Below are 26,919 nucleotides of genomic sequence, written 5' to 3'. Positions count from 1 at the left end.
TGTCGCTGAATTCCCACTTTTCAATTTGGCATCCGCTCTGACTCTCCCCCGCACATGTCACAATATAAAAGCGGGGGTTAGAGTCAGAGGAATCTCGGATTAGGTTTTTACTAGCAATGGAGGAAAGCGATATAACATTTCGCATACCCTCCCATGAAGTTTGGGAAGAATATATACTTTGTGTCTGGGCAGAGCTGCATAATTGACATACAGCTGCATGTGCATTATGATACTGACAATGGGTCATTTGTTGAAGGTCACAAAGTGTGCATTTTGTTGGTCACTGCATGCAAGGTACATAGATCTTCCCATCTGGAAATGTTCATTTTCAGGATGGTTCTTGAGGGAGGGGCAAAATAGACCAATTTTTTCAAAAATCTTTTCAAGAACCACACACATGTAAGAAAAACTGAATGCTTAAGAGATGTAGAGCAGGAAAGCTACCAAAATTGTAAATTTCATGATCCCTGGGTAGAGAGGTTCTGACCCCAGGGTGGGGCCAAAATTGGTATATATAGTGTTTATGTGTAAAGCACTTAAATAACATCTACTCTAGAGCTATTGAAACTAAAATGGATAGACCAGGTCTTTTCTCCGTCAGTGTAGCCAATTTCAACCAAACTGCACAAAGGTGAAGGGGATTCAAGATCGTTCGAATGAAGGGCCATGCCCCCTTCAATGGGGAGATAATCACAAAAATAGGGTGGGGTCATTTAAAAATCTCATAAACCACTGGGCTGGAAAAGAAAGCTTCCTGACAGTAGAGATATCAAGTATGATAAAATCATGGAGCCACAAAGGGTAGAACCAAATTAGGGGATCAAAGTTTTACTTGCTGATACTTACAGAAAAATCTCCAGAACCACGAAGTTAAAATGTTCTATTGTTTACACATTTAATAATTAACCATTTTGGCCCCACCCAGATTCCAAAACTCTTACCCCTAGGATCATCAAATCTATGAATTTGGTAATTAGAACCTGCTCTTTCTAAATATCCATTTAGTATCAATAGTATTAAAGAAAACATCTTGTAAATTTTTTACACATTAATACTATATACAAGTACCTCTAACCCAGGATCATGTAATTTACAATTTTGGTAGAGGCTTTCCTGTTTTACATCACTATGCATTTAGGTTTTCTTGTACATGTGTGGTTCTAGAGAAGATTTTTGAAAATTGTTCTCTTTTTGCCCCAGAAATCCTGTTTACCAGAAATGCTGCAAACCAAATTTGAAAGAATTGGAATGGTAGTTGTCAAGAAGTTAAAAATGTTCAATTGTATTGTTAATGCATGATGGATGACAACAGACCATTTGCAATAGGTCACCAGTTTACTCCAGTGACATAAAAAACATGGGGGGGGGGGGTTGAACATGTGAAGACGATGGAAGCATTGTTAAATGCGAATTCATTGGAATTTATAGGAAAATGCATATTCTGGCAAAAATAATATTATAGAGGGTTGTCCAATATAAAGGGATTTTTTGGGAAATATGGGGCTGCTTGAAGGCCTGTCTGTATGCTACTTTGGTGACCATTAAGACCAATGGACCTCCTAATAAATCAAATTACGGCTATAGCTCTATATATATAGCTATACCTCTGCCAATTAACAAAGGCAAAACCACATTATTCTCAGTTTTATTGATAAAATTAATGAGTACTGATACAATGGCAATTACCTACCTATAAAATTTCCAGAGAGGTACATTAAACGAGTCCCGGCAAACTTTCTTAGTTGAGAAAGTAGCAACTGTTTCACCAAAGTCTACAATACTCGACGTACAAGTGTGTCTATTTAAACTTTATCCTGTGTGATGCAACTGTTTGATTTTGCTGTAGTACGAGTATCTTGTTTATTCTTTAGAATTGTTTTCCGTTCTCCAGAGGAACAAATGACGTTTCTAAAGGTCAGCATTATAGATAGATATATTAAATATGACATCCATTCAAACTAATCTAAATTGACCTCCGCAACTGAACTGACTACACATGTATTACATTCCCACATGTAATCCCATCACAATTAAATATCAACATGTCTGCTCCATTATAACAATGACGTAGTTACTACTTTTTCACATCTTTTTTGACTAGCATCTTGTGCAATAATTTAACTATGAATTTAACCCAAATTTCAAACAAACTTTGCATTCACAATAACACAGGAACTCAAGAAATCACCTCATACATACCTGAACTACATGTAATTATTGACTTCTTATCTACGAATTCTAATCTATGATTTTATGGATTGTACACTTGAATTTCAATTTCATTTCAAGATTTGAGTTAACATTTCAATCTTGCAAAAGTATTTTGTTCAAATTATCAATTTGTAATATAGAGTAAATCTGGACTGATAAAAACCTCAGAAATATTTTTTTTTTTAAAAATGCAGTCATTTAATGACTGTTACAACATATTAAAAAGAACAAAAATATCACAGCCTTGGGCTTTAAAACAAATAGGAAAAATAAAAATTAAATAAAATGCCACCAAGAAATACCTGGGGTAACCAAGTGCTGAGCTGCAACAAGTGCCTATGTACATCACAGAATTTATACAGTGCTAATACATATCACTTTAACTACAATTCCACAAAAACACAGTATGAATACTAAATGTAAAAGTGAAGATTTAGATAACAAATAGTGTATTTGGAACTAAAGCAATTAATTCTACTGTTAAACATCTACAATTCAATAAAATAATCTAGGCATAATAAATAATATTACTTGTGTACAACTACAGAATATCATAAAAGTTTTGGCATCATTTTGAGCCTGGTTATATCTAAGACTTTATCGTCCTGTTCAGATTGTTGGATGTTGTTACTGGCCTGGTCACTTGATTCTGCTGGTTCCTCTTGTGCAATGGGACTGAGCATACGTGGTCTTTCTCCAGGAGTTGAATTTGGCGTGAAAGAAGGTCTCAGTACTGGTTGTATTCTTTGGTTTGGAGTTGATTTTGGGGTATTGTTATGATTTTCACTGTCATAAGAATCACTCCTCGTTCTGACAGGAGTCCTAAGGGTGGAGTCTTCTTTTCCATAACTGTAGGATCCATTTTGGACTCGGCCTTGGGAGGAATTATACATATGTTCCCTCCTAGTGTCTGGAGTTGCGGAGGACACATTATAACTGTTAGGAGTGTAAGGGCCGCCTGTTCTGTCAGACAAAGTACCATTTTGTACATATGGACTAGAAGATTTCTCCATAGTCCTTACACTATTTACATATGGACTTCCCGAGGTATTGTGAAACGGACTTCCAGTACTGTTCTGGCTTTTTAGTGAGTCCAGAAATGGGCTACGAGACTTACGAGATACAGGTGTGTGATATGAGTCTGGCACTGTGCGAGATACAGGTGTATGATATGAGTCTGGCACTGCGCGAGATACAGGTGTATGATAGGAGTCTGGTACTGCGCGAGATACAGGTGTATGATACGAGTCTGGCACTGTCCTTTGAGGAGAATTTACTGGTGAGTTAACTGTGGAGAAATTGACTTTGAGTTCGTAAGTGTCATTCACTGTTGACTCCGAGGTATTCCCAGACTTCGTGCTCTCACCATCATTAACAAGGCCATACTTCTCAAGGTATTTTCTGGTAGCGAAAGTAATGTCATTTGGTGACATGCCCATTGTAGTCACATCCAGAGTAGAATCCTTGCCCTCATCCAAAACATGCCGCAGCAGATTGGCTTTGTGGCTCTCCTTGTTTCCTTTCAGACGAGACTGAGTTTGGAGTTTGGTCAATTGAGTGAGTTGCTCATCTCTCAAATATTTCATGGCCATGGCATTGATCTCCATTGAGCAGTCCGAGTCTGATTCAAACATCATGGACATGTAGTTTATTTTGGGAATGAAAGTTGTTTCCACCGGATTCTGTCCTCCACCAATTCTACAATGTTATCAATTTTCACGGTTTTAAATGCAAGATACAAAAGAAATATTAACAACAGTAAATGTTGAAATTTTATACACAGGTAGGAAGAAAAGGAGTACATGCAACACTAAATACACAGAGACTTGCTTTCTTCTGTATATGTTATTTTATAGTAAAATATTGTATACTGGTGTCGGGGAAGTCACATTCATGCTTAAAGGTTATCCTATGAATTTGTATAATTAACAAGAAGCAGAAAATTTCACGTTTACCATAATTTTAGACAATTTATTCCACTAAAATCACAGTAGTGGGCATTTAGCAGTACTGTAAACTAATTTTTTATACACAAGCAATTTTGAGTCGCAAATATTGATCATTGCGGACTCACATTTTATTTTTCTTAAACAAAATAGTATATTAAAATGTAACAGGATGAATTACACAAATGTGGTCATTTAGATTGGTATGATATTCAGTTCAAAATAAACCTCAGCTTCAAATAAATGTCTGAAATAATTTTCCAAATTCTTTTTTCAGAACTTTATTAAGATGTTCAATACTGGCATCCCAATCTAGCAAACCATCTTAATGAAAATCCGAGAGACCTGTCCCTGCTTCAAGAATACTGATCCTGATTTCTTCTATTTCGACTTTTGCTTTGAATTCCTTGAACAATGTGACATATATATAGGTTACATTAGTCTTACTTCAGACAATTTTTTTTTTTTTTTTTTTTTTTTTTTACACTTTTTGAAAACTACAGTAAGTAAGTACATTTGAAACATTCCAAGCATTGGCACCTTTTATAAGTAGACTGCCAGTGACACAAAGGAATTTAGATTAAAATAAATAATGCCTTCCATTCGTGTGGCAGTACATGAAATTTGGGAGCAGATCTTAAATTTGAAACAGTTATAAAACACATTTGTGGAATAAATAAAATACAACTACTTGATCATAGACATTAATCGTCAAGGACTAGTTTTCCATTGGCCATTTGCTAATAAAAAATAATGCATATACTGTAATACCGTATCAGTGGAGTTTTTAGTGAGACATAAATTTAAGTGATATTTCCATGAAAAATGGATATATACAATGTATATATTTAGCGAGAGCTAATTTTAGCGACTTTATAATTCCGGGAAAGATAATCATTACCTCTGATATGGAATAAATTGTCAACAATATTTAATTTTAGAGATTTCATCAATATTGCTAATAATGCTAAAATTAAATCCTAACTAAAAATTTTGCTTATATGGTAGTTGGTTGGCAGTACTCTGAAAACAACCCCGTACAATTTCATATTCATGTTCTACATGCAGCAGGTACATGTAATCTGTTTTTTGATGTACAACTTGTTAAATTTTAATCAGTCTCAAATCTAGCAGTTTACTACAAATAAAGCCTGCTGTTTCTCACCTCATGGAGTTAAGATACTGTCCTAGCATGATGCTCTGCTGAAGTGTGTCGTTCTGTAGCGTGTCCGCTGTCACATTCTCTCCTGTCAGTCCACTATCCTGCTGCTCCAGAAGTTTGTGAATATTCTCCTACAATATACATCACAGCCATGTCATTCTTGGTTAGAGAAAAACATTCATTACTTTCTGTAGCTAGAAGTATGAATGCCCCGTAAACAAAATGTGAAATAACAGGCCCCAATTAGCACTTAAGTCAAATTGTGGAAATATCACCTTGACCTTCATCTTTATCAACCACAAAACAATGACCTTTCAGTTCACCGAATGTGAAACCCTTTAAGTTACTTAAAGTAATTATTCTTTCAAGTCATATTTTGAACATGCTCCTACTTACCATGAGCTTGTCGTAATACTCCTTGTTGTCGGCACTGAGCTCACCAGGCCCCTCCTCCTCTTCCTCCCACTCCTCACTGTACTGTTGCTGGTCCCCACACATACTGGCGCTAATAGGGCTCTGGGAAATCTCCCCAGACCCTGAATTAGGGGATACTTGAGACCTACAAATTATACATCAAATTATGAAGACCTTTCACCAGATTTCATGCATCAAATCTTATTTTTAAAGAAAATCTTTCAATTAAGAATAAGTGACAAATAAAACTACTCCAGCCAGCTGGAGGTTCAGCAGTGATGCTTTCATTTTATGTTATTATGTATATATGTATTTCTTTGTTTCTATTTCCATTAATTTTATTTTCGTCTTATTTCTATTACCACATATAAGGAGCATAGGGAAGTTAACCGAGGCTGCCACTTGTAAGCGTAAAATAAACCATGCTAACAATGGAAGTGCCAGAGATAGAAAATTTTACTGAAGATAAAAATGACGGAGCCAAATATTGCCAATAATGGCAGGACTCAGCAATTACATGTACTATCACCTGACGCCCAGGGCTATTATTTTTGGATATACGACTAGCATTCCTCTACCATGCAAAAGCCTGCTGGGTAGTAATTAACATTGAAAGTCATCACATTATTATACAAGTTCACTTTAAGGTAACCGACTGTATATCCAACTTAATCCCAACATCTGATGTAGATCTTAATGCTGCCTTAATTTACATAGCATGTGGCACAAAGAGAACACTTTCACATGGTTCAATATAGTAAACAAAACTGTAAAATAAAACATTATCAACATGAGCTAGTAGTTTTCTTACTGTCTTTCAGATTTGGGATACCACTTAATCATCATGGGCTTGTAAATTTGTTACTGGCATTTAATCTTGGGTTAATGACTTTCTGTTCTAACTGCACAACCCTAAATGAACAGATACCTACCTTGATGGAGATGAGTGGTAGCTGGGCATGTCCACAATCATGTCTGAGTGTATACTGTCCATTGTCTTGTTGTGGAGTGCTACATTGTTCACCACATTGGTGAGTTCTCCCTGGGACATGTTCAGGTCAAACTCCTCCCTCTCTGTGCTATTCATGGGCAGAACTCCTCTATGTCTAATCTCTGCAGGGGTGTAGGCCTCATAATTACTGCCCTCCTGGGAGGCATGGCTGCAGTGAGAGCTGTGACTAGATCTATCTGTCATCTGACCATTGGCAGGCTGTGAGGATGAACTCCTATTAGATCTGGCACTATCTGGAGGTTCCCTTGATCTGGCACTGTCTGGATATTCTTGGGACCGGGCACTGTCTGGATATTCTTGGGACCGGGCACTGTCTGGATATTCTTGGGACCTGACACTGTCTGGATTTTCCTGGGACCTGGCACTATCTGGATATTCTTGGGATCTTCTTGTCCAAAGAGGTTCCATGGGTTCTTGAGATTTGGACATATGTTTAACAGGACTTGTCTGCATAGCTATGGAGTTACTGTCTGATGGATGGAAAATAGAGGTGTTGGTTCCCATTTCACATTTGTGAACTGTCTGTTCAGTCCCTTTGTGATTTTCAACAGACGACTTCCCTGCTGTTGAGTTCAGTTCTGTCATGGTTGTGTGTTGAGTGGACACACTTTGATTGTGTATAAGAGTCTGTATTTGGGATTGTAACTGTTTCAGTTGAGCATCCTGTTGCATGAGAAGCTGGTAAACCTCTGGAGGTACCTGGTTCCAGTTGATTCCCTTCCCAAAAGCTGATGTCTGGAAGTCTGCATTCTTTTCTTCTGAATCCTTTTTCTCTGGAGTGACACTAAACCCACTGTCATCACTGGATCTTCCACTGCTATCTGCTTGACTGTTTCTGACCTCAGCAGCACTGCGAGGTGATAAAGCAGATTCTTGAGGAGGGGAAGGGGGCATTACTTCATGTGACCTAAAATTTGCAGTAGTTGGAGCTGAATGGGTAGTTTCTCTAGACACAGTCTGCAGAGCTGGAGAATTTCCTGCAGGATGTAAGTGAGGTGGATAACTCTGTTGTTGAGTATTTTGTGGTAAATTTGACTGAGACATCACAGGGAAAGCCTGAGAATATTGTGGCATGGGGGCACTTTGAGGACCAGCAGCCACTGGTCTGGGGAAAGGGGTTCTTGGATTTATCGGATGACTAGGGTGATACATCATGGTAGAAGGTATACCATAATTCTGTGGCTGTATTGATGGAAGAACCTGTTCATTTGGTAATGAAAGACCATACATACAGTCTGGACAAGAACAAGATCGCCTCAGGTCGTGTGACGGACCTCTAACATGAGGTGGGTATGAGGGCCTTGTGTTGATTGGTGCACTATGAGGAGGGTGTTCTGGCCTGTATTGAGTGCTACTAGACATTGGATGAGGATACGGCTGTTGTACTGGAAATTCATTCCTACTGTAATGACCTTGTGACCCGGTTGTCATGGATCTACTGTGGTGTCTAGCATTAGAGGGCTGAGGAAAAGTCTCACCATTCTGGAGTCTGTTTGGTTGAGACACTCCATTAAATAAATAATTTTGAGCAAGCCTGCCATTCTGCATCACTTTGTTATTGGCACAGCAAGACAATGTACACTGTTGTTGTTGCTGATGTGCTGATTTCATCTGCTGTGAATTTGGAGCAGCCTGAGACAGACTGGTTGGTATGCTTTTAGGTACTGGATTTTGACTAGATTGTGGTTGTTGTAAAGGTTGATGAGCACTGGATAAAAAGTCCTGAATATGATGAAATCCAGCTGGTTTGCTACGCATGATGGGTGGTTGTCTTGGCCCCATATTGGTCAAAATCCCTGAGTTATCATCACCAAATATCAGTGAAACCTCTGGAACCATAGGAACAGCTTTGGGAACCTGACAACAGAAAATAGTCGTAAGTACAATAAAAATACAGGGCAAGGAATCATCAAACCAGTATAAGCTACATCTCTATCATACATGAAAAGTTCTGAAGATCAAGACCTCAATGCATCATGATTTTGATGCCACTAATCACATGAGGAGTACCTGGGAAGCGCATGGAGTAGGCCGACTTCTGGGGGTCATTTCCTCCAGCTCGGCAGCAGATGCTGGCATGTTAATATTCTCTTTCTTTGATGAGGACCTGCAATAATAATGTTATATACTGCAGATTCCTACATACTTGTGAGGAATTTATTATCGTGTAATTTCGTGAGACATCACGCACAAAACAAAATTACTTGCTTTTAATTTTATGTTGCTAAAATACATGTCACATTAATATATGCAAAATGAAAAGGTCATGGTAAAAGAAAGCAATGGCATAATCTTGAGATAATAAAGTCTTGCGAATCATAAGTGATTGCAGTATACTCAGTCTACGCGAAAGACATCGGACCGTCAGACCTGACCGATGAGAAGTGCCTCAGGTCTGATGCGTCATTTTTTACACCAGACCGGAATGTCCGATGTCTCAGTGTCCAGTTTTGAACTTTACTATTTTGACGTTGAGTCATTTAAATGTTTGTTATAAGTAAAAAATATCTCACAAATCCAAATACGTGAATGAATTTGATTAAAACCGCATAGACTGTCTAAAGTATTATGCGGGAGCGATCCCCAGTAAAAGAAAAGCTGTTAGGCCTACTAAAGAGAAGAATATGGACTATGAGTTGATTTTTTTAACAGCCTGCGAGAAGATTCAATACGTACGGTTTGGAAAAATGGCCGACCATGGCATTTTCACGTGTTTCACCTTTTTACATTAGTTTTTTGGACTGACAAAATTTGGTTCGGTCCTGTGTGTTGATTACACAAAACTGAATGTCCAGTGTGGTCCAAAACACTTTCGCATAGACTGTATACTATTTAAGAAATAAGGTGATCATGTGATCAAATTCCATAAAGCCCAAAGGGCTTTATGGAGAATTTGATCATGTACCAACCCATATTTAGATCCCGATAAATATTTTAAAATGATACCTTATTACTTATATTTACATTTTTTGGTCGGTAACATTGCTGAATTGTGTTAACATGTTTCCATACATTTCAAATTGTTGACGTCCACAACGAAGCGTCATAGATGTTCAAAATGACGACAACACAAAACAAAGTTCCATAAAATGAAGAACTGTCTTGATTAATAAGACGCTAGAAAGCAAGTATATCAACATATACTTATACATTAACTCGGGAGTATATAATGGGAAATTCTTCCATATGTCTAATTTTAGGGGGTGGGGGAATTATAATTTAAACGGGGGTGCGCAATGTTACACTTACAGTTGTGATGCGCTTTCACTTTTGAAAAGTGAAAGACGTTGAAGACTGACTTTGAAAGATATTCTGTGGATATTACGGAGTTAACAGAAGACTGAGATGGAGGAACATGAAGAACAGGGTGGCAGTCGACAGGTGTAGGCAAATCATTTATAGATAGGACAGAGGACGCAGCTCTCAGATGAATCTCCGGAAAGAACTTAACATCGCAGAGAATGTGGAACTGCACATAGGTAAGGGACGGTTTGGATTTGGATATGTAATTGTTGACAAACATGAGCTTACTGAACGCTTCTTTTGACTCGATAAATTTCTGTAATAGGTTTTTAAAGACGCCTCGCTTCGATGTCCCGACATAAACTTAGAAACCGACATTAATCACCTATGGCTGCTGTGGCACGGAAGCAGTGTGGTGTGTAGGTCTTAATACACTTTGACGACTTATCGGCCATACATCCTGTGAATGACCTTTTTGCTAAAGCCTAATGTCTAGCAGTAGGTACAATTCCGCATCACCGATGACCAGGGTGAAGTTGTAGCAGAAGAAATTTTAGACATACAATAGTAAAATATTGTTTACAGAAATTACATCAATTATGGATGAAAGTCCACTGCTTGGAATATAAATAAAACCGTAAATACATTTTGTGATGTTGATTTCATCTATTGATAGATTTCTGTAGTAAGTGAGAGCGATTGCTAGATGTGTATTGCCTTAGGGCTGTTCCAGAAATGATCAAATGGGGGGGTCGGGCGGCAAATGATATTTTTTTGTGTGGGTGGTTGTATTTTTTCATATTTTAATTGGTCCGTGGTTGGACTGTTAAAAAAATATTTATTATGGGTAGTGGGTAGTTTCCATTGTTTTATTTTGTGCCACGTGGGTGTTGAGTTTTCAGAATATTTTTATTGTCGCTCTTGTCGTGTTGGTTACAAAACGTCGGAGGGAAAATTGAAAACGTGCTTTCGAAATCGGAAATAACATAGAACTATTCGAGTTGTCGCTCTTTGTAGCGCATAACTTTCCATTACGGCACTCTTCAAATTAGAGGCGCATTTAGTAGGGTCCCTTTGGACGTGATGGCGGCGAACTCTGTTCTGTAGATTATTACAGTTTACAGTGCATTGATTTTGGGAATATTTTGAAACCAATAGGTATTCCGTTTTCTAATAAAAATAGGCAAACCTTAGTTGATTTATACGAGGGTACCGATGCGTTATATTTATCAGTCGGTGTGATGGTGATATAGAGGCCTCCGGGCGCGGGCTCCATTAGAAGACGAACGATTCGTGGAAAAACATATCCATACCCATTTCATGATAATAGCATTGTTTGGACTCCCAATCTTTCCAACATTCCCGCCATAGATGCCTTTGATTGTTGATGTGACATCGTTTCTTCAGAACTACTGTGATACAATGTCGCACAGGCATTACCGCGTCATTGACTAGAATGTTTGTCCCGAAAACCTCGCGAGATTTGTACCGTTTTCATTTTTAAAAATATTTTTGTGGTGGGTCTGGTTAGTTTTTTTTTTTTATTAGATGGGTCATTGTAAAATGAGTTTATTAATTTGATGGGTCATGGGGTAATTCTTTATTTTTTTTTTATGGGTGCTTGGTATATACAAAAGGTGCCTCCCGACCCCCCCATGTATTTATTTCTGGAATAGCCCTTAGTAAAAGTAGTACCTGTTACCTACTTTTAACAAATGTTCATATGCACAGCTGTGACCTCTGTTGACCCCGTAATGGATTTATGCAGGGATAAATACGTTTGCTCGTAATAGTGTTATGTAGGAGAAAACAGTTGCAAATGTAAATATAAGCCTTTATAACACAAATGTTTGTGATTATACTTTGTAACTCACCTGAGACAGTTAAATTCATGTAATGCAGCATCAAATATCTCCCTTTTCTTTCCTGTTTTCGCTGCACTAAGTTCAAGTTCTACACTGTTCTGAGAACTGTTTGTAATTGTCTACAATACACAGAAAACATTCATGTATAAAACCCTCTCTGTATTTATGGAATATTTCATACAGCACAACTGAATCTTTCTCATAGGACTAGCATTTATACATATATACACAACATGGACCTCATTTGGTTCCTTAAAATTAGGCCTTATATGAACATAGTTCTTTTGTACCATTTTTGTTTCTGCAAATATTGTGTTGTTTTGTAAACATGACTCATACCTACTTTTCAAAAGTTGTTAGCTGAAAAATTCATTGTTCTCCATACATGTACATGTATCAACACTTCGCATTTAGCTATGTCCTTTGTCTGCCATCTTGCGATGGAGAAATATTGTTACCCTACATTGGCCTTCGTAATTTTCTGATCTGTAGCTTTGATATTTGTAAATCAATAAATTTGTTATTATAATGCCCAAGGGTGGAACAACCCAAAAACTTATATAAAAATTTAATGATTGCTTTGTAATATCTTATATTCGGTAGAGAAAAGAGGAAAAACATGGTTATTAACAGATTGACCTTTGACTGACCTAATGAAGATAATTCATAGTATTAACTATACTACATTTTAACACCAAAAACATAACACTAACATACATTGCCTGACAGCCAGCCGTGACTGCTCTAAAATATAAGTATTAACTATACTACATTTTAACACCAAAAACATAACACTAACATACATTGCCTGACAGCCAGCCGTGACTGCTGGACGCCCGTAATTTATTGTATTCTAAATACACAATTCGCAGAAAAACAAGGCGTTTCCACGTACAAAAATTAAGATAACCTTCCAACTTCATATACAAAATATGAGCAATACATAAATATCAATACTTTTAAATATACCTCAAATCCCCTCTATATAGCATCAGGGCCGGCCAGGAAAAAACTAGAAATAAAACGATGAAAATCGCAAAAAACTCTAGAAAACCTGTGTCCGTTGCCAAGTGCCGCTGGATGCAGGGGTTTGTGAACGGACCTCACAACTTATTTGTAAATGTTTAACTTTTGCATGGCATGGATGAAAACATAAGATTTAATTATCCATTAAGTTTCGTCTATCTCGTGACGAACGGCGGCTAGAAGTGAATACCTGAATTGCAGCTCGAAAACCTGTTTTTCTAACTCACATTCTATTGGCTAAAAATGGATCATTCCATTCTACCTGTACAATATACTGTACCGTCAATACAACATTTTCCCGCTATTACTAACGAAACGCGGGAAAATATAATTATTGTATTGCATATGAAGTTGTTGAAAATAAAACTACCTCTAACAGTGGAGAATTTGCACCAAAGTTGGGGGGGGGGGGGAGAGAGAGAGAGAGAGAGAGAGAGAGAGAGAGAGAGAGAGGAGAGAGAGAGAGTTAGTTGATAATAGCTGCCAAACAGTTGATAAAGTGCTTAATTTCTTACCTCAAATTACAAGAAATGGGGTAATTGTGTTTATAAAAAATATCATGGTTTAGTTACCCATGCATTGTAGTTTTAAAAATATATATATACATGTAATTCAAATCTTGAAGATTTCACATGACTTTTCACATTTGTTAGGGGTAAATCATGTTCTTATATATGCACCTATCAATCTTTCACCATTCAAATAAAGGAACATCTTAAATCTGAGTCACATTGTTCAACTGATACTGACCTTTGGTAAACTAATGACTTCATAGCCTGAATGGAGGTCAAACTGGAGTTTTCCATCCGTGTTCTGCATTCTGACGTCATAAAATTCGGGTTTGGAGTGTAAAGGACTGTATAGCACCAAAAGGAAGGGTTCTAATCCAGCACAAACTCTGCAAATGAACATGTCAACCATTAACTCACAAATTTTTTCCTTATTTGAAAAAACTTAAAATCTATTGAAATCAAAACTTCTGAAGAAGGGATCTGTAAAGCTTGGCATCATCTCACAACTTATCACATATTTTTAAATATTTTCTAAGACCTGTCTTCCTCTTTTCTTCTCCTAAATGTATAATTACAATGGGTACCAAATAAATTAACTTCAAGCAAAAAACAAAAACAGTTTCAGAATTGTGTCTTTCAAAGACCTTGACCTATTACATTTAACACTGAAAACCAACATGAGCCCAGATCTTATATGATAATCTGATAAAAATATGAAATGTAAGTTGAATGTACAAAGAGGAATTTCACTTCCTTATGTCTGACATTGACCTTTACATTGAATTTGACAACCCACAGGAAGCCTGTTCTTTTTGCAAAGTGCCATTCCAAAGAAATGTATCATAAATCATGTACAAAGGGGAAATTAGCAAACACAAGAAAAAACATCCAAATGAAATTTTCTTTTTGAAATACCTGTCATTGATGCTGGCATTAAAGAGGTATCGAATACAGCTGACCCACACTAGAGGACTATAAACAAAGGACACACCACTGATCCATCTAGAAAATACCATCAATATTAACTCTGTTCATGTTTTAAAATGGTCTGTACTTGTCCATACTTTTTAATTCTTATTTATGGTAATTTAAGGGAGAGTGCAATACTTACATCCCCACCAATGGGAGGTTGAAGACCTTGGGATCAGACTCTAGCACTAATAAAACTTTTCTTGTATGGTCCATGGTGAGGTAGCTACAACAGAAATGGGTTTGGTTTGGGTTTTTTTTTGGTTGGAATTTTATACTTTAAACTTGAGCTTTGCTGGTAGGGATTATATATATATATATATATATATTTCTTAATCCCCTACCAGCAAACCCTCAGTTTTTAAAAGTAACTGATAACAAGTTTTTATCCATTAAACTCACCCACTTTTTGGTTCCCCTTGTAGATGACTAAGGCTCATAGGCCCAGACAAATTTTTAGACAATGCTGTTGGCACTATAGGAACACCTGAAATTGGGGTGACTCTGAATTCTGTTGCCAAGGTTACAACATCAAAGTCTATGTGATGAACACTTTTTTCACCATGGGTGTAAAAATTGCACCATCCTTTCGTGAGTAGAAAATTGCTGAGTTCCACTGGATCTTTACTGCTAGTTCTCTCCTGCAGTAGCTGAAAGAAATCAAATCAAGTTCTTTCAGTTTCTGTCATTCATTAAAACAAATAAGTTGCCTAGCAGTCACCTGAGAAGCATGCAGAAAAACGTTTCTGTTTCTCTACGTCCAAACATACAACAGAACAAGAACCCCATGGGCCACATTGCTCATTTAAGCATTGAAATTTTCTTCTACATTTAAAACCATTTGCACTAAATCAACACATAATTAGTATGTTTGCAAATCTTTGTAGCTTTGTGGTTTCATCTTTTAAATTTTTCAAATGTTTTTCCAATCTAGAACCTTCAGTCCCATGGGTCATGGTTTGAACAAACTATTAAAGAATGTTCCTGTATATTACTTTCGAGTATTACCATAGGAGGCATCATCAAGTTTGAACCGGGATGATTGCATTCTGACTATGGGTACCCCAGTGGTTCTTGTTGAAGAGATTTTGAGGACTTTCCTGAATACTCCAATGTTAGACTTTAACCCTCTTTAATTCCAGAGGCCATAGCTTTAATAAACTTGATTGTACATTACATGATGATGCTTATAAATCATTTTAAAAATTATATCGTTGTGACTCTTGAGAAGATTTTAAAAGAATTTTCCATTGCACTACTATGAAAAACTTTATACTCTATTGTGGCTCTATCCTAGCCCTGGGTCTAAAGTGTGAAAAAAGCTACAAACTAATTTATTTTATCTAGTGGAATTCAAACATCCTGATATCCATAACTTTCTGTAGAACTGAAAACAATTTCTTCCTTTTGAATTTTTCCTGACATTTAGGTTGAAGTCATGACCATTGAATATTGATCATAATATAATTTTCAGTAAATTCATAGTGTCTTATAAAACACCCATGTATGAACTAATTACAGGCTTGAACAAACACTTCACCTGATGATAAAATCAAACTGTCCCTGTACCTGGTCACTGTATGTCTTTAGGCATAATGTTCTTTCCTGTCTTGCATTGGAGATACATGTAAGATTAACTAGCCTTGAAATTTACATGCTTTTATGCAATCGTGGATTCATCCTAAGCGATAGTGTTGTGTCAAAAATACTGGACATTTTTGTCCAATCAGGTTCTTAGTTTAACCTGTTGATTAAGAACTACTTTTAGCTTGTCAGTGTGTGTTTTGCAAATTCATTTCTAACTGAACAGTGAAAGTTAAAGATCTCTAGTTAAGCATTAAATGGCTATGACCCAACGATAGGGTAAATTGAGCATCAAATTTCATTTAACTGCACTTATTCAGCCAATGCATTTATTTTCTTTCATCATTTGAATAAACATGCCCCAAAATCATGATGGTGTAGCTCAGAGCAATCCCTGTGGCACAGTAGTAACTTGACAAATCATGCCCTTTGTTGTTCTTGGGAACATTTTTATAGATTTCCTCTACATACTCGTAACATTATACCCCTAATATGGCCCCATCCTGGTCCCAAGGGGTCCTGGCTTCAAGAGATGTGTATCTTCACTAATATAAGAAAACTTCAATGCAAATTTTGGTTTTCTGGTCCTGTAGTTCAGAACTTCTTCATCGGAAGATTTTTCAAACACTTCATAATATATCTGTTCCCTTGGAATGGGCCAAAGCCACTCATTTATCCAGGGATGTCAATGTGAAGTTTGGTTGAAAATGACTCCTTACTGCAGACTAACATCAGGAAAAACTTGATCAGAAATTAACCTTCAGTCTTTGGCTCAGATGAGCTAAAACATTCAGATTTTTTCGAAACGGACAAGTAGATTGCAGCAGATCAACCTAAGCAATACTACAGTTCTTTTCTTAGCACCTCCTTACCTTGAGAGCATTAAAATAGTCACTTTGTGATCCTTACCTTGAGAGCATTAAAATAGTCACTTTGTGATACTTACCTTGAGAGCATTAAAATAGTCACTTTGTGATCCTTTGCGGTTTTCTTTTGTGTTTCCATACATCTGTAATATAGTAAAAAACATCAATGACACTATTTTTCTTGCTTATAATTGACATCAAACAGTAAAAACTCACATATTTGTATTCCACAATACATAACCTTTTCCCACAATAACATGATGAGTAACAAATTTGTCTTACCTCAAATGGAACTGAAATATCTCCTGGGGCCAGGCCATTGCAGCTAACAGTGCCTCCCCCTCCAGGGTCAAACCTATCCAAAACAAAGGTCACACCTTCTCCATCTGCAAGGAAAAAAAACCCTGGCATAACAGCATTTTCTTAAATCAGGTTCAGACAGATTCTGTAGTTCTGTAAATTACTCATATTTCGTGATAGGTTATTTCTGCAATCATTTCACATTAGGGCTGTTCCAGAAATGATCAGATGTGGGGGTCGGGCGGCAAACGATATTTTTTTGTATGGGTGGTCGTATTTTTTCATATTTTAATTGGTCCGTGGTTGGACTGTTAAAAAAATATTTATTATGGGTAGTGCGTAGTTTCTATTGTTTTATTTTGTGCCACGTGGGTGTTGAGTTTTCAGAATATTTTTATTGTCGCTCTTGTCGTGTTGGTTACAAAACGTCGGAGGGAAAATTGAAAACGTGCTTTCGAAATGCTGCTTTCGAAATCGGAAATCGGAAGTAACATAGAACTATTCGAGTTGTCGCTCTTTGCAGCGCATAACTTTCCATTACGGCACTTTCAAATTAGATGGCGGCGAACTCTGTTCTGTAGATTATTACAGTTTACAGTGCATCGATTTTGGGAATATTTTGAAACCAATAGATATTCCGTTTTCTAATAAAAATAGGCAAACCTTAGTTGATTTATACGAGGGTACCGATGCGTTATATTTATCAGTCGGTGTGGTGGTGATATAGAGGCCTCCAGGCGCGGGCTCCATTAGAAGACGAACGATTCGTGGAAAAACATATCCATACCCATTTCATGATAATAGCATTGTTTGGACTCCCAATCTTTCCAACATTCCCGCCATAGATGCCTTTGATTGTTGATGTGACATCGTTTCTTCAGAACTACTGTGATACAATGTCGCACAGGCATTACCGCGTCTGTTTGTCCCGAAAACCTCGCGAGATTTGTACCGTTTTCATTTTTAAAAATATTTTTGTGGTGGGTCTGGTTAGTTGTTTTTTTTTATTAGATGGGTCATTGTAAAATGAGTTTATTAATTTGATGGGTCATCGGGTAATTTTTTTTTTTTTTATGGGTGCTTGGTATATACAAAAGGTGCCTCCCGACCCCCCCATGTATTTATTTCTGGAATAGCCCTTAGATTATTAGCGACATCATTCAATATGTTAATCACAATGTACACATACAAAAATATTTACGAGAACCTTACTTTATCATCAAGTCAAGGCAACCTTGCAAATTTATGCAATTAATAAGTAATTGACTAGAGGTATCGAAAATGTCAACTGCAAGAACAATCTATTGGTAAGCCCTATATTACCCTGATCAACTGCAATGGCACCCTGGAGAGCACAGCTACAGGATGCCTCTCTGGAACTCTCTAAGTGCCTCTGGGCAAATCGCAGCACCTTCTCTGTCACATACAGCTGTGGTTTTCTGAAATTTTGATGAAACATATAACATTGAAAATTTTCAAAACTTCATAAGCATATGTATGTATTTTGAAATTACAAATTGCTTGTCCTTGGCATCGGACAATTATTGTATATGTATTTCCTAATTTAGTAAAACATATATTTCATTTTAGCAGCAATAATTCAGCCTTTGTAGGTTTTTAACATTTATCAAGAAGGACGATAATTTATACAAATATACAAGTAAACTTCAATATCTCAAATTTGTTAGGACCAAAGAAAAACTTCGAGATATCAGGTTTGAGAAATGGAAGTTAATGTATTTGACACCAATACTGTGTAACGCTTTATATTGCATGTTCTATTCGACAGGTAAATAAACACACCTTAAGCGGTAAACGTTCTAGTTCGAAGTTAGCGATTTTTAAAATACGTTTGCATTTGCATATATTGTACATTATTACTTTATTTGATACTGCAAAGCTTACATTTTATGATTTTCTGCCGTTTTCATAGCGATAATCAGTTACCACGTTCAGTTCCATATTTCTAATACCCGGATTTGTGCTACGCTTTGTAAATGATAAACCGATCACTGTAGTAATGACGAGGACAGAAACCGGAAATAACACTGCCTTGGATTATGTGCCTTTTTTTTTTTTAACTTCTGTTATAGCTTGGAACTTTGTTTCGATTGTATGAAGTTTACTTTTTACACCACTGTGAGATAATCCAACTATACCCCCGTGTTGGACACCGGGTCCTTCGTTACAAGTAGATTGCTGATCAGACTTGATGTGTACTAAAGAATTTGGATTTTGGTGCTGATATTTACACTGAAAAATATGGTCTTTAATTGTTTAATTCCTTGATTTCCATATCATTTAGATGTGTTCAGTGTTTACTTTGACTTGTAATAGCATGTCCCAAACTGCTTGTTTAATTATCGTGTCATCTTACGTATAAGTGTGCATTTCATTCTCGCCTCCAAACACCTATATAGTCTGTATAATTAGATAAAGCTACCAAATCAACAACTTGAGGCTAATAAGGCATGATTATCAGCAAAGATCCCATGAAGCCTGTGCTAGACCTAACAGAAACGACCATTAGACTGTAAAATTAGCATAACGGGATGGTTGTGGACTTCAGATGTGAATTCAATGGAGCAAGAAACTTCTTGGATTTCGAGATAATGCATGTGTTTTTAGCACATGGGACAGCAAATCTACTTTGAGATAGGATAAGTATTCGAGACTTCCGTTTTTGAGATACAATTTTTTTAAAATCATGAATATAGTCAAACTGGCTGGGACCGTCTACTCACTTCGAGACATCCGTGGTATTCGACATATCGGTGTTCGAGATACCAAAGTTTTATTTTGTTTTATTCATAACAGGTGACTGTTTTGAAACAAAAGATCATCCAAATCATATCAAAATAAGGTGAAATCTTGACATATATGTATACTGACAAACTTTATCAATATTTGCAGCCAAGAAATATCAAACATGATTTGTTAAGACTTCCAGTTGAAAATCGATGGGATATAGTGTTCTCCACAAAAGTGAGAGTATAAAAAGATTCAACAAGAGTACCGCAAACGGTACATAATACGCCCGTGAAATGCTTACATAGGGTGTTTTTCTTGTGCTATAATTTGTATAACTTTGCTTCAGGTAGTATCAGCCATCATGAGGCTGTGACAAACTTTCATATGAACAAAGGGTCTTAGCTTAAAAATCTAGATTTCCTCAAAATGGACCAAGTTCAACAACCTGTAATTTTTTCAAAAATGGAAGAAAATCAAAATCCATCCCACATGCACATCTTCAATACCCATACAAACACTCCACAAAATAAGAAGGCTCTCACTTGAAAACTGTGGGAGGAGTAGAGCGGACAAATTATGTACCCTCCATATAATAATTATTTCCAAATAAAGGGGCAAAACTCCTGGAAAAAAGGTCGAAATGGATCAAAATTGCAGTATGATCTAGAGTGACCCACAAAGAAGCTACACAGCAAGTTTCAGCTTGATATGTGAAAGGGAAATGAAATTATAAAGAGAAAACCCCGAACGAACGGATGGACAGATGGATAGACATCGCTGTACCATAATAAGTCCCGTCTAAAGACGGGCGTATAAAAATGAAGGAAAGAAAACAGGACAACTCTGTAGTTTATAATGATTTGAGCATGCAATGTTTCAACGAGACATCAGAAGCCATTTCCTAGATTTTAGAGTTTGAAATATAGTTTCAAGATGCAAGTTATCCTCTTTTTTTTTTCGAAACCCCAGAGAAGAAACACTAACAGAGATCATTACTTCCATGAATATGAGAACAATCGAGATTGATTTTGTAGAAATGGATTGTTAATCGGCAATGACTGCCGGACACTGCACGCGAAATGTTTTGTCACTAAAACAAAAATTTTCTGTTGTTTCGTCTTTACTGGTAATTGGTATTCAATGTGGGCCCAGGGATCAAATCGTGGGCCCGTAAATTTCCAAAGGCCATGGGCCCACATAGCCCCTAAGGTTTCAAATGTTAACCACAACCCTGCCTCCATCATAAATGTCACTGCATCAAATTTTGGTAGGGCCACAGTCCTGCAGCTGCTTCTACCTATAAAGTATTTGTCTACTCACCTGTAGTACGTCAGTCCAAGGTGCACATCATCTCCTATACTGTCATGGTCCCATAAAATGTTTTTAACTTTAGGAAACTTTAACATGGCCATGTCTTCTGACAATCTAAATGAATAAAATCGTTTCTTTAACTACATGTACTCTAATTAGTACTACATAAAGCAAAACATGTTTATATGAAATCCTGGGGATGAATAAATTCGATTCATCATAAACTTAATTTGTTAGATCAGACAAGTTCATGATAAAGTGTGCGAAATTAACAGTGGACCAATAGACAATGTCTATAGAAAATCTTGTTGATCAATATCAATCAAAACGTAGGGCTAGAAATTAACATATGCCCATCTGTTTTCTAATATAATTTCTAATTTTCTAAAGCATCATTTTGGAAAATATACAAATTTATGAAATCTTATACAAACATTTGGCATGCTTCTGTAGATATCAAGACAAATTGGATTCGTAAATAAAAATCCCACATAAGTGTTACAATATTGTCTAAGGCATATTGAGTTAAATTTCATTTTAATAACATTAACAAAATATGTTTAATTATTTCTGGAAAACTCTGTTGGACTGGTAAATTTTTCTGCGGATTGGTTGAAATTTTACCCCATCAGTCCGGCTGGACTGGTGACATAAAAAGTTAACTTCAAGCCCTGAAACGGTGATAGACCGACTTGTCTATATGAAATCTAAACAAGTCATATAAAGTCTATGCTATGATTTAGTTCTGCCCAACCCTTTTTATAATACAACCAGTCTATGCGAAAGTTTTTTGGACCACACAGGACATTCGGTCCTGTGTAATCAATGAACACACCGGACCGAACCAAATTTTGTCAGACCGAAAAACCTAATGTAAAAAGTGAAACATGTGAAAATGCAAAACCAAGGGAATCTTATTTATTATACTAGTAATACTATACCAGGGATCCCTCCCGTATAATACTTTAGACAGTCCATGCGGTTTTAATCACATTCATTTACGTATTTGGATTTGTGTGCTATTTTTTACTTATAACAAACATTTAAATGACTCCGCATCAAAATAGTAAAGCTCAAAACCGGACACTGAGACATCGGACATTCCGGTCCGGTGTAAAAAATGATGCGTCGGACCTGAGGCACTGCACATCGGTCAGGTCCGACGTCTTTCGCATAGACTGTACAACGTTCCACAATCTAATGACGAATCATTCAAATCAAGAGTATTCCATTTTAAACATGAGGGGGGACTGGAACAGAATCAACTCTATATAATGTACTTTCGCTTTCATCTTTGTGTGCCCTTAGTCAGTTTTGCCAATCCAAACCTCATTATTGTGTGTAGTATCGAGTTAAAAAATATAAATCCAAGTTTCGTTACCAGTAGTGATCTCATTTAATCGCCGCTAATAACAGTTTCATAACTGCTAAGGAACTGGATGCCCATTTCTATACAGACGGGTTTTTGCTTTCTGTAAGGTTGGCTTGCTGTATACTGTTGAACATCCTGCTTGGGAATCTTTCACTCATGGAGACGTCACCATTGCTGGTGAAAGGGCGCAAAATTAAGGCCTATGCTAACATTGATGCTTACGGCCTTAGAGAAGAGAGGGATCTTTATCGTGCCACACCTGCTGTGACAAGGGGCATTTTCCGGTCTCATCCTAAGGGACCATCCCATTTAATCACCTATTACGACAAGCAAGGGGTACTAAGGACCTATTCTAACCTGGATGCCCACGGAACCTCTTCTGTAAGCAGATGGGGCATCCACCAAGTGCAAACTTTCCAAAACTTCAACTGGTTTTTTTTAGAATGCTGAAAACAGCTGACGAATCAATGTTCGTAATATTTGCAAGGTTTTCCTTGGCATATCTTGCATCTTCATCAATTAGTTTTAATGTGCCAATTTTAGTGTTTTAATTTCAGTCTATAGGAATTTGGTGTGGTCTATAGAAAATAAAATGATTGTGGACCAACTGTCTACAGGATTTAAAAGTTAGTTTCACACACTGTGATATATTTTAAAACTACAGGGAATGAAAATCACTTTGCATGAATTCATTATAAGCATGTTTTACTGTATTCACTAATTTTGACAGGTGACACAGACAAAAGTACCAGTATTGTGATTTTAAAAAATATTAGACATTTAGTCATTTACATACTTCTACAGTTTCATTATTGTAGCACCCCTTTCTAGAAAAAAAAACCAAACAAACTAGGGAACTGCAGTGGAAATCTGTAGTTGCACACTTTTCCAACATTTGAACAGCAAGTAAATGAGATTGAACACATGGACCACTTACAGTTTATAAATCATTTCAGTAAAAGAGTTAAGGGCACTAGGGCCCTAGTTTTCCTCAATATTTATCCACAATTTTATGTTAATTCATTACCAAAGAATATTGCTTGCACAAGTGTTCCTGACAATATAATCGGTGTTTACATGTTGATAATAAATGTTTATTATTTTGGGGGCTATTTCTGTTTAGTTTTATGGATATGTGCAGCATACACACTAGCTGGTATCACTGAATTCCCACTTTTCAATGTGGAGTCCACTCCGACTCTCCCCTACACACGTCTCGATATAAAAACGGGATTAACAGTCAGATGAATCTCGGATTAGATATAAATTAGTGTACAGGCGACAATCGATTATGAAAAATAGAATCGATAATCGGAATCGAAGAGCCAAAAAACAATCAACAATCGATTGTCGGCGACAATCATTTCATCACTATTCATAACATCATATTCTTTAGTAGTATAAAAAAATATCTGATGTTCACGCTGTTCTGAAGTTTACAGTTTTCCATATCTGAAGATGGATTCTAAATTTTTATTATGATCATGATGATATGAAGTCAAAAGACATTTAATAATAAGCTGAGATATGCTCATTAAAATAAAAAAATTTTACATTTCATATTTCAACATGGTAGATACTCAATAGATTTATGGGATAATTTATTAACTTTTTCAGTTTCAATAAAAAGCTTGCTGATTCGTGACATTGCCTCTTAATTTTTTGGACAAAACCACTACCTTTTTGCCCTTCTTTTAGTAATTCATTATCATATTGATGTTAAAATTTGGGGAAAACTTGCCCTGCAAATTTGCGTGGTTGAGAACTGTCCTTTTCCTCTGAGGCTGAATCAATGAAGTGCACATGATGTTGCCCAGGCATAGCTTAGATTCACGTGGGAAGCTATAAAAATAATATTTTGAAAATCACCATTAGGGAATTGAAAATTCGATCTACTCCTTTTTTAAACTGCACTACTGAGCCATTTTATAATGAGTTTTCACACATCTTTTTCCTCCTCGGGAATGAAACGAACCTTATAATACATGTCTAGGGAGTGTTTGCAAATAAATACACAGTACTATCTTTTCTTTTATCAAATACTGTCCACTTCTGGCTAGGTATTTCAAGACATGTTTGCTAATTTGTCAACATATTTCTTATCTTTGCAAAGAACTTGTGATAAGTGTTAACTATTCATTCATTACACAAACTACAGAATAACTTGAACAGCATTGCACTGTTTAGACATGTTTGTCATAGGGTACACCTCATCAAAATCGGAACACAGTTAAGAAAAATATTGATGTTAGGTGTTGTAATGTTCCATTCTATTTAAAGCCTTACCTATCACTTGACAATTCAAATCATACATACTATAGGTTCCATTTCTCTTCAAGGAATAAAAAAAATCCATGTTTCAATTAGCTTTCAATACCCTGTTATGAACTCTGCATGCATTTTAAATTCCCCAAAGCAACATATGCCAGATCTTTGAATTATAAAATTTTATACTAGTACAATTTAAAGGATTGGAATTCTTTGTTTTATTTTTAGCCAGAGTAAATGTTGTTACCACCTACAACTATCAGAGATAATACAGGGAGTGCATATATTCATAATCTTCTCTAAGACTTGTGCAATTGACAGGTGAATGGAAAAGTTAAGCTAAAATATCCTTGGGTGGAGTTAAAATATTTTAATTTTATTTAAATGGATTCAGTTTATATTCTTTGTAGAACTTTAAAGAGACTTCAACAGATTTATAATGTATTTTAAATTCCAATTCTTGTGCAAAATCACTTGTAGCATTATAAGCATGTTCCCACATATTCAAATTAGATTTGTAAGTCCAATCTTTTAGTTTTAAAAAATGCAGCAGACAAAAAGATGATTTAAAGAAATCACTTCAATGCATGAAAGTTACTTTAAAATGTCCATATCATTACAATACACCAGAAATGAAAGTTTTAAAATCAACATCTCCTATCACATCTCCCTCTGTTACACGTGTAAATCTTGTTTTGTCAACTAGGGTTTTGGTGTAAATTATCCTCAACACTTTTTCAGGACATACATTTTGATGACTTAGCCTTGTAATTTTTCAATTCATTTTTGTGGTGTGGTATCATTTTCTCAGACATTTTCACACTGCAATAGTTGCAAGCACTGCATAGTATTAGAAAAATACTTTGAAATATACAGAACACAATATAATCATTCCAATCCACAACTTCTTCATGTAAAATAGGCACTGTTTAGCAACATTGAGAATTCACCCATATATATACATAATAATTAATTATTTCCCCCCTCTATATATATATATAAGGCGATTCATAACTTAAGTTATAGAGTACAGACTTTTCTTTCGCTTATTTATTACCTTTTTCTTCTACAAACAATCCAATCACTAAATTCAAAGCCATACTCTATGTGCAACACAAGATCTTTACACCTGACGCCGATGCATAAACACATGAGAAATGTTGTCAAGTTAGAACATGTCCCGAGATCTCCGCCAATACATTACCATTTGGAAAGGGAGTATCTAAACAGTACAAAAATTCCTAATATTAAGCAGATGGGGGTTTCTTTTTATCGATGATCAAGTTTGATTCTGATAATGCAATATAGTTCATTTTTCGATTTCGTTAAATATAAAACTGTGTTTACTTTTTCAATGTTTTGTTTACAACCGGAAGTGGATCTAAAGCATTAAACAAACAATTGTCGAAGTGGATCTAAAGCATTAAACAAACAATTGTCAACTGTCTTTCAGCTTGTACGATGTGAATTTTAAATAATTCGTATGTCTTTGGCGTCTCCTATACACTTCAATCCATTTTTCAGTGGATTTTCGCAAAAAACTACATGTAACTTACACAATTTTCAAATTTCACTTCGCGCTCTTTCAAGTTATTTGCGCATGCTCAAAGATAAAGTATTTCTATAACATCGATCCCGGCTTTAAAAGGGTGGATGGGGTCGAATTATTTGCGCTTCTGACAAGTCTATCTTGAACATTGAATTATAGCTTCAATTTTTTTTAAATAAATTGAATATATACTTCAGGTTCAATTTCTTTGTGAAACTATTTTGGATTCTAAATAGGCCTAACATTTCTCTTGATATTTTTTTTTTTTGACAAACATTAATTTCCATGTAAAGCATATCATCTGATTTGAACATATTTTATTGTACATACATGATATACAAAAGGATCAGAAACAAGTTCAAATAACTTACGAGTTCTTCTCCTTAAAAATATAACAATATATTATTGTAGAAAATTAATGTACAAAAAATATAAATTGAGCATCAATTGAATATTTTAGTTTCATGAATAAACGACTGAACATAAGAAAAAATACACTTGTTTAACTCAGAAGACAAAGCATTATTACCCCAAAGTAGAAGGTGGACATCGATAATA

General features: G+C 36.1%; 1 protein-coding gene across 3 annotated transcripts; it reads right to left on the bottom strand.

Annotated features, from left to right (window-relative positions):
* Positions 1–1,629: 1,629 nt before the first annotated feature.
* LOC125670272 (SCL-interrupting locus protein homolog) lies at positions 1,630–26,404 on the bottom strand. 3 transcript variants are annotated; one of them, XM_048905355.2, is made up of 16 exons: positions 26,369–26,404; positions 24,286–24,386; positions 21,182–21,286; positions 18,434–18,549; positions 17,093–17,196; positions 16,891–16,953; positions 14,763–15,010; positions 14,503–14,586; positions 14,307–14,393; positions 13,630–13,777; positions 11,863–11,972; positions 8,756–8,852; positions 6,666–8,602; positions 5,716–5,878; positions 5,323–5,450; positions 1,630–3,909 (listed from the first exon to the last, which is right to left on the bottom strand). In XM_048905355.2, the coding sequence occupies exons 2-16, from the start codon at positions 24,363–24,365 to the stop codon at positions 2,763–2,765; spliced, it is 4,617 nt and encodes a 1,538-aa protein (XP_048761312.2). In that variant the 5' UTR covers positions 24,366–24,386; positions 26,369–26,404; the 3' UTR covers positions 1,630–2,762. The 3 variants fall into 3 exon arrangements, with proteins under 3 accessions (XP_048761312.2, XP_048761311.2, XP_048761310.2); XM_048905354.2 differs by lacking the exon at positions 26,369–26,404 and adding an exon at positions 25,870–26,141; XM_048905353.2 differs by lacking the exons at positions 24,286–24,386; positions 26,369–26,404 and adding an exon at positions 25,870–26,143.
* Positions 26,405–26,919: the final 515 nt, after the last annotated feature.

The sequence above is a fragment of the Ostrea edulis genome, chromosome 4 (assembly GCF_947568905.1).
Source record: "Ostrea edulis chromosome 4, xbOstEdul1.1, whole genome shotgun sequence".
Lineage (NCBI taxonomy): Eukaryota > Metazoa > Mollusca > Bivalvia > Ostreida > Ostreidae > Ostrea > Ostrea edulis.
The sequence above is the reverse complement of the archived record's forward strand: the minus strand, read 5'-3'. Positions and strand labels throughout refer to the sequence as shown.

Coding starts and splice junctions, on each gene's coding strand:
- LOC125670272 (XM_048905353.2), bottom strand. CDS start 25,964: ATGTGTTTATGCATCGGCGTCAGGTGTAAAGATCTTGTGTTGCACATA. Junction 14,394..14,502: donor AACCTCCCATTGGTGGGGAT/GTAAGTATTGCA, acceptor GGTATTTTCTAG/ATGGATCAGTGGTGTGTCCT. Junction 11,973..13,629: donor AAGTCATTAGTTTACCAAAG/GTCAGTATCAGT, acceptor TGTGTATTGTAG/ACAATTACAAACAGTTCTCA.